This window comes from Quercus robur, chromosome 10 (assembly GCF_932294415.1).
Source record: "Quercus robur chromosome 10, dhQueRobu3.1, whole genome shotgun sequence".
Lineage (NCBI taxonomy): Eukaryota > Viridiplantae > Streptophyta > Magnoliopsida > Fagales > Fagaceae > Quercus > Quercus robur.
The window spans coordinates 17,299,025-17,306,832 of NC_065543.1; the positions used below are offsets into that span (position 1 = coordinate 17,299,025).

General features: G+C 36.5%; 1 protein-coding gene across 1 annotated transcript; it reads left to right on the plus strand.

The window, feature by feature from the left end:
- Positions 1 to 300: 300 nt before the first annotated feature.
- LOC126703520 (probable methyltransferase PMT26) lies at positions 301 to 6,937 on the plus strand. Its single transcript, XM_050402476.1, has 9 exons — positions 301 to 504; positions 1,160 to 2,380; positions 2,464 to 2,613; positions 4,239 to 4,509; positions 4,726 to 4,836; positions 4,935 to 5,109; positions 5,703 to 5,975; positions 6,079 to 6,273; positions 6,371 to 6,937. Exons 2-9 carry the CDS (start codon positions 1,199 to 1,201, stop codon positions 6,597 to 6,599), a joined length of 2,586 nt encoding a protein of 861 aa, XP_050258433.1. The 5' UTR covers positions 301 to 504; positions 1,160 to 1,198; the 3' UTR covers positions 6,600 to 6,937.
- The last annotated feature ends 871 nt before the right edge of the window (positions 6,938 to 7,808 follow it).

The following is a 7,808-nucleotide window of genomic DNA, read 5'->3' on the forward strand; positions in this document are numbered from 1 at the left end:
AAATTAGAAATACTTGTAAAAGAAACAAAAGGATCCTAAAAATATGTTTGGAAGTCATATTGTTAGAATCCGACAAAGAACAGAGAAAAACATAAGTAGCGGCTAGTTCGCGAATTTACTACGAATAGCAGTCGAATAGGTTATGATACCTCTTCTTGTCTTCAATAAATCCTTCTGACTTGTTTTTTCCTTTCAATCTAAGTTATTTCTTCTCTTTCCAATTTCCCACTGATTTCACGCTTCTCTTGTGGCTCTCTCTCTCTCAAATTCAACAATCACAATAATAATAATAATAAAACTGAATAAAATATTTAATTCGATACCAAGCCAGTCTCTCTCTATAAATTCTATCTTTTTGCCTTTTCTCTCTCTTTCATTCCTTACAAGCAACCATTTATTCCTCTCTCTATCTAAGAATAATGGAAATGGAGGACTAGCTTCAAGCTCATCTGCTTCCACTCAGATCTGCTTCAATTTTTGATTTTTTTTTTTTGGTCCCATAAGGTATAACTCTAAAATCCACATTAATCTTTACATAATTCGGTCTTTCATCAGATTCAGCTTTTTTTTTTTTTGCATTTCCTTTGTTTGAATGCTCACATTTCTCAGCTAGATCATTGCTAGATTTTCTCATTTTCATTCTTTAATCTTGTTCATTTCCACAATTCTCACCCAGATCTAATGCAATCTCGTTGCTTTTGTCTGTTTCCCATTCCAAATTTTCAATTTTTTTGATTGATTTTTTGGTGGGAGAGAATGTTTCAGTGTCTTGCTTATGCGATTTTTGCTAAGATCGTTGTAGATCTATTTAGGTGACATCTCTTGGTATGTTATTATTTTTATATGATTCTGAATAAGCTGTATGTATTGAGCTTCGAGTTTTGTGAATCTTATTGATTAATAGTTACCATTTTGATTGTGTAATTGGTATTGTTGTGTGTCTGTCTTTTTCTGTTGATATGCCTTCATTAAATGTTTGAATTTGGTAATGCATTTAATGGGGTTTTGTTATTACAAACTTTGGACCTGTCTGTATTGATTTTGCTATTAATGTTGTGAACTAATTAGATCTATAGTAAGGAAATTCTGTTGGATCTGTGGTGTTCTGTTTTTTCTTTGGTTTATGTGAGATGGGTTTGATTTTGTTTCCCATTTACAGGTGTTAAAATTTTTGCAGAAGTAGTTGTGGTGAGAGAAAATGGCTTTAGGGAAGTATAGTAGAGTAGACAATAGGAGATCCTCGTCTTCGAGTTACTGCTCGACGGTGACGATTGTCATTTTTGTGGGGCTTTGCTTGGTTGGGGTTTGGATGATGACATCCTCGTCGGTGGTTCCTGTTCAAAATGTGGATGTGCCCCAGGAGAATAAGAATGAGGTGAGTGAACCAGTGAACAAGAGCAATGAGGGTAATACTAAGCAATTTGAGGATAATCCCGGTGATTTGCCTGAAGATGCGACGAAAGGGGACAGTACTGTGAATTCTGAGAATAGCTCTAATTCACAAGAAACCCAAGAAGAGAAGCCTGAGGAAAAGATTGAAGAGAAGATAGAAGAGAAGCCTGAGGAAAAGATTGAAGAGAAGATAGAGGAGAAGTCTGAGGAAAACACTGAGGAGAAACCTGAAGAAAGGTCTGAAGAGAAGCCAGAGGAAAAGCCTGAAACAAATGAAGATAACAAGCCAGACGATGTTTCAAACACTGAAACAGGAAATGGAGAAAATAAAACAGAAGATGGGGAGTCTAAGAAGGATAATGAAGAGAAGAATTCAGATGGGGGCGAAACCAAAAAAGATGGAGGTGAGAATGGTTCTGATGGACAAGGTAATTCTGAAGAGGGTTCTGGTGAGAAAAAATCCCAGTCCAAAGAGGTCGAGCTGAAATCTGATTCAAATGAGACTGAGAAGAAATCAGAGAACTCGGGTGAAGCAAAGGATGGAGAGAAGGTGAATGGTCAGATAGAGGAGAAGGTGGAGCAAAACGATAACAAGGAGTCAAATGAGAACTCAGGTGAGAAAAAGGAAAACGAACAGCCCAAAAACCAGAGTCCAAATGAGGTATATCCTTCTGGGGCTCAGACAGAGCTTTTGAATGAAACTACCACTCAAAATGGGTCTTGGTCAACTCAAGCAACGGAGTCAAAGAATGAAAAGGAGGCTCAAACTCCTACAGAAGAGACTGGTTATAGTTGGAAAGTCTGCAATGTCACTGCTGGGTCTGATTACATCCCCTGCCTAGACAATTTGCAAGCAATTAGGAGGCTTAGAAGTACTAAGCATTATGAACATAGAGAGAGGCACTGTCCTGAACAAGCCCCCACCTGCCTTGTTTCTCTTCCTGAAGGATATAAACGTTCAATTGAGTGGCCTAAAAGCAGGGAGAAGGTATTCAATAAATTGATATGCAAGTGCATTTGTACTTTTTGCTTTCTCTTTGTAGGATGAACTAATAAAGTGCATTCCTGCAGATCTGGTACTATAATGTTCCCCACACTAAGCTTGCAGAAATTAAGGGCCATCAGAATTGGGTGAAAGTGAGTGGTGAATATCTTACTTTCCCTGGTGGTGGGACCCAATTTAAGCATGGTGCTCTTCATTACATTGAATTCATAGAGGGTGTAAGTGATTTGATCCTAATAAACTCATTCTTCCCATTCTTGCTTCCTTAACTTTGTACATTAATTAATTGCATTATTTCTTATCCTATTGATTTGGATTCAACAGCTGGTTTCATTTTATTGTCTCTCTTCTTAATCCCCTCTTAGTTGGAGAGAGGTGGAAATGGCTGTCTGTGTGTTACTGGAATATCATTCGATACATACTACAGAAGATTAAAATATGCCTTTGTTATTGTAATCTTCTTCCTTTAAAAAAAAAAAATTTATTTATTTATTTAATTTTTTAAAATTCTAATTCATGTAATGGTAGATGTTAGAGTATAAAACTATGTTTGGGAGTTTATATAGAATGGAATGGGTAGATTGTAAAAGAATGGATTGGGATATGGTGTATTTTCTCTAGTGTGTTGGGGAGTTTATAAAAGAGAGAAATGGAAAGAAAAGAAATATGTAATTTTAGTATTATACCCTTCACCTTTTATTTGTCTTTTCTTAGAAAGGGACAAAATCATTATTTCACATCCATTTCATTAAGGAATGAGTGTTCCTTCCACTTTCATTTCATTAAAATTGTGAGTGTTCCTTCCACTTTTACAAGGAATGCTTAGGAGGTAATGGAAAGGAAATAGCATTTCTGCCTAGCTATTCCATTCCTTCCTACAAAACTCCCATATAGGAGAATAAATGAACTGTTCCTTAAAAATCCATTCCACTCATTTAATTCCTCCCAAACAAGCTGTAAGGGTAAAGCTTGAACCTAGCCCTTAGACACCTGCAGATGAAGCTTTGCCATTTAGGTAAAACTTTTGTTTCATTCATCTTTTAATGGATCATTTGGAACTCTGGAAAACAATGAAAATGGTGTGTATGTGTGGACATTTTTGGTTATGATTTTATAAAAATTGTTAATGTTCTTTGGCAGTTGATGGGCACATGTTGCTTCTTTCAGAAATATTATCACGGTTTTCTAAGCTTGGTTCTGAAATCCCAGTCTGGAAAATTCCCTTTCAAATATATTTAAGCAACCTTACATCTAGGAAGTGATATTTGTTGGCTCAAACTTGTGAGGGAAAAAAATGATTAAGTATTGGGACAACTTAGTAGGCAAAATCATGTCTGAAACCCAACTTAAGTCTCATACAACTCCTTCCCCCATTGGTAGTTCCATCTATTGATTAGGAGATTCTTGTAGCTAGAAACTTTATAGCAGGCATCCCTCACTAAAAGATGTAAAAGGTGGATTCTGCACTCCCTTAAGATTACCTAAAATAGACTAAACACATAATGCTTTACAATGATTCCTAATTATATTTGCGACTCTGATTTTCATCTATATGGAACTGGTTCTGGGTCATATATATATAAAATTCAATATAGCTGACATTATAATTGATTATTTGATAATTACTTAACTAGACATGATCTTTCTACTACCTACCTCTTAAATTTTTATTGTTATGATGATATCCATCTGTTTGATAAACACAATATCAACATCAATAGCAAGATACATGCAGCAAAGCTTTGAGTAAATTTTATTATGTGAAGAAGAAAAATGACTAGTGCACTTTTCCTTGACATTGTTGAACAAATTTTGCTCAATATTAATATCTTGATTTATGCAGGCTGTGCCTGATATTGCCTGGGGAAAACGCTCTCGTGTAATATTGGATGTGGGATGTGGGGTTGCTAGCTTTGGAGGCTTTCTCTTTGATAAAGATGTGCTTACTATGTCATTTGCTCCAAAGGATGAGCATGAAGCCCAAGTGCAATTTGCACTTGAAAGGGGAATTCCTGCAATATCTGCTGTGATGGGCACAAAGAGACTTCCCTACCCCAGCAGGGTTTTTGATGTTGTTCACTGTGCGCGTTGTAGAGTTCCATGGCACATAGAAGGTATTCCAGTGGCTTAATTTTGAGAGTGGTGATTGAATTAAGCTTGAGATTTATCTTAACGGTGTTTCTCCCTTACTAAATTCGTAATCTTGTCGAAAACGAATATTATGATGTTTTGGGTCTTGAACTCGGCATTGATAGGTTGCGGTTGATCCACTGGGGTCCATTTCACAATTTCTCTTGTTTTGGAAATTAACTTCTAATTGCCATATGCAGGTGGTAAACTTCTTTTGGAACTAAATCGTGTGTTGCGACCTGGTGGTTTCTTTGTCTGGTCTGCTACTCCAGTTTATCAGAAGAACGCTGAGGATGCTGGAATATGGAGTGGTGGGTTACACATAAATCTAATGTCTTAAAGCCTTGACAAAGATTGAGTTGGTTTATTGAATCTAACCACCTGTGCATTTTATGGGTAATATTTGCAGCCATGAAGGAATTAACAAAAGCAATGTGCTGGGAAACAGTTTCGATTAGCAAGGATACAGTAAATAAAGTAGGTGCAGCTATATATAAGAAGCCTACTTCTAATGAGTGCTATGAGAAAAGATCACTAAGTGAGCCTCCTATTTGCCCAGAGTCTGATGATCCCAATGCAGCCTGGTAATCTCTTGTTAGCTGAGACATGAAAATTATGTTATACTTTCTGAATGAAGAATATTGCTCCTCTCCCACTTAGAGTGTTTTAATCTATATCATTTCTAATTGGGTCTTCAGTTTTCACTGACTCCTTTTTTTCAATAGGACCAAGGCTATTTATTGATTTACTTATCAAACAGGCTTGTTATCATTATGTTAATAAAATCAGGCTTTATTTTGTGTTGATTGCAATCATTAAAAAAAAAAAAAAATCGAAGAGCAACTCTTATGATTCTAATTCCTAGGATTTCCCTTTTTCAAAAGACAAAAAATGTTAGGGGTAAACTAGATAAGCAATATATTGATTTGTTTATCACTAAATGAGCCCAGTGATGTGTTTATAACCATGTAATGGACATTTTTGCAGTTTTTCTTAATATTGGCAAAAATGACCCCAAAACTTTAATGCATTTGGAAGAAACGTAAAACTGTCCCACATAAGGAAAGTGGTGTTACTTTTGCCAAAGGAATTATGTCTGCAGCAAACCCAAATATTCCCATAATTCTCTAGATCTGTGGCTAACTAATCCACCATTTTGTCTGCTTGTTGGCCATAGGAACGTGCCATTGCAAGCATGCATGCACAAAGTGCCTGTAGATGCATCAGAACGTGGATCTCAATGGCCAGAACAATGGCCAGCTAGGTTGGAAAAACCACCTTACTGGTTGTTGAGTTCCCAGGTTGGAGTTTATGGAAAAGCTGCTCCTGAAGATTTCACTGCAGACCATGAGCACTGGAAACGTGTGGTGACCAAGTCATATCTTAGTGGGATGGGGATAGACTGGTCACATGTGAGGAATGTCATGGACATGAGAGCGGTCTATGGAGGGTAAGCGAAATGGTTGTAGCATGTAGTTCTTTTGATTGGTAACCGAAATATGTTATTCTCTTGGTTTTCCTCCCTAGGTCCTGATTTTTGGTTGTGCTTGCAGATTTGCTGCAGCTCTGAAAGATTTGAGCATTTGGGTCATGAATGTGGTCACCATAGACTCCCCAGATACGCTACCCATTATTTATGAACGAGGTCTATTTGGCATGTATCATGATTGGTGTGAATCATTTAGCACGTATCCTAGGTCCTATGATCTTCTCCATGCAGACCATCTCTTCTCCAAGGTTAAAAAGAGGTGTGCAGCAATATTCTATTTCTCATTCTTCATCACTGAAACACTATTCATATGATAAGCTGCATTCTAATTTCATAATGGTTTGTGGGTCTCACAGGTGCAATTTAGTTGGAGTAGTTGTGGAGGTTGATCGGATCCTCAGGCCAGAAGGAAAACTCATTGTTCGCGACGATGTTGAGACCATTAATGAGCTGGAGAAAATGCTGAAGTCTATGCAGTGGGAGGTCCGCTTGACCTACTCTAAGGACAATGAGGGATTGCTGTGTGTTCAGAAGTCCCAGTGGCGGCCTCAAGAATCTGAGACAATCACGTATGCAATTGCTTAACGATGATCTCCAGTCACTGCCCTTCCATTCTTGAGGCGGTGAGATTAGATATTCTTTTTATTTTGATTGCTAATTGCAATTCATTGTAACTTCACTTCTACCTTAGTCCATGTATCATGTTAGTTAGGCGGCCTTTCAGTATCTGTTATTTTTCATCACTTATTTCTTTGTTTTGATTTCTATATTAAGAGGTTGTTGGAATTTGCTGTAAGCCTGTAATATCATATTAAGAGTTGATGGAAGAATAGAACATTCTTATAAGTGTAAAGCTCATTGGTTAAAATATATAACGAACAAAGATTTTGGAATTTATACTAGTGAAATCTCGTTCTGGTGTTGATTTTGGAATTTATAAGTTTTTGTTACAATCTTTGAAATTTACGGTACAAGGGTTCATAAAGTTTGATCCATTACAAATATGAAATATATGGATTTTTAGTATATATTTTTTTTCTTCCCTTTTTTTGTGAAAAGAAGATATACAAATTTAAAATTGAAGGAATATAACACACTAGGCTCATAGAAGCACGCATTTGTGCCATACAATTGTGGTTCCATAAAATGGAGGGTGCGTAGAAGGTCTATTCAGTCCAATGACTTTTAATGAATATTGAAACAATTATGATACAAACACTATGACTAAATCTTCAAAGTAGTAGCTTCTCCATTTTCAAAAACCCGAATGGGCCCGCTTGGTATGTGTGTTTAAATAACAGTTTTTAGTTTTTTTAGAAATACATGTGGGTGAAAAAGTATGTGGAAATATGTGTAATGTTGTTTAAAAACTGAAAACATATGTTTGAACTCGCGTACTAAACGGACCAAAGAGATCTGCTGCTTTTGTAGTCTGTTTCCACATAAGCAAGAGTTACAATCTTGTTAGGAGACCAAAGGAAAACTGAAACATATCGAGAAACCTTAGAATTGAGGGATTGCCAATTGGGATACAAATTGCTCCAATCGGCATTCTAACTGTCCGTGAAGTATAATCGGCAATGGCTTGACTCCCAAATTTTGTGGGAAGCTCCTACTACCGTCAAGTGCATCCAAAAGTCTTTACTATGAGCTTAATTGTAATTGTAATTGTAAATTGTAACATAAAACATTAAAACACGTCTTTAATTAGTTAGTTCAAGACTTGGTCACAATTTGTTAAAGTGAGGGAGGCAAATTCATATGTAACAAACGCATGTGGATATTCTTTTATGC

Coding starts and splice junctions, on each gene's coding strand:
- LOC126703520 (XM_050402476.1), top strand. CDS start 1,199: ATGGCTTTAGGGAAGTATAGTAGAGTAGACAATAGGAGATCCTCGTCT. Junction 2,614..4,238: donor ACATTGAATTCATAGAGGGT/GTAAGTGATTTG, acceptor TGATTTATGCAG/GCTGTGCCTGATATTGCCTG. Junction 6,274..6,370: donor TTCTCCAAGGTTAAAAAGAG/GTGTGCAGCAAT, acceptor TGGGTCTCACAG/GTGCAATTTAGTTGGAGTAG.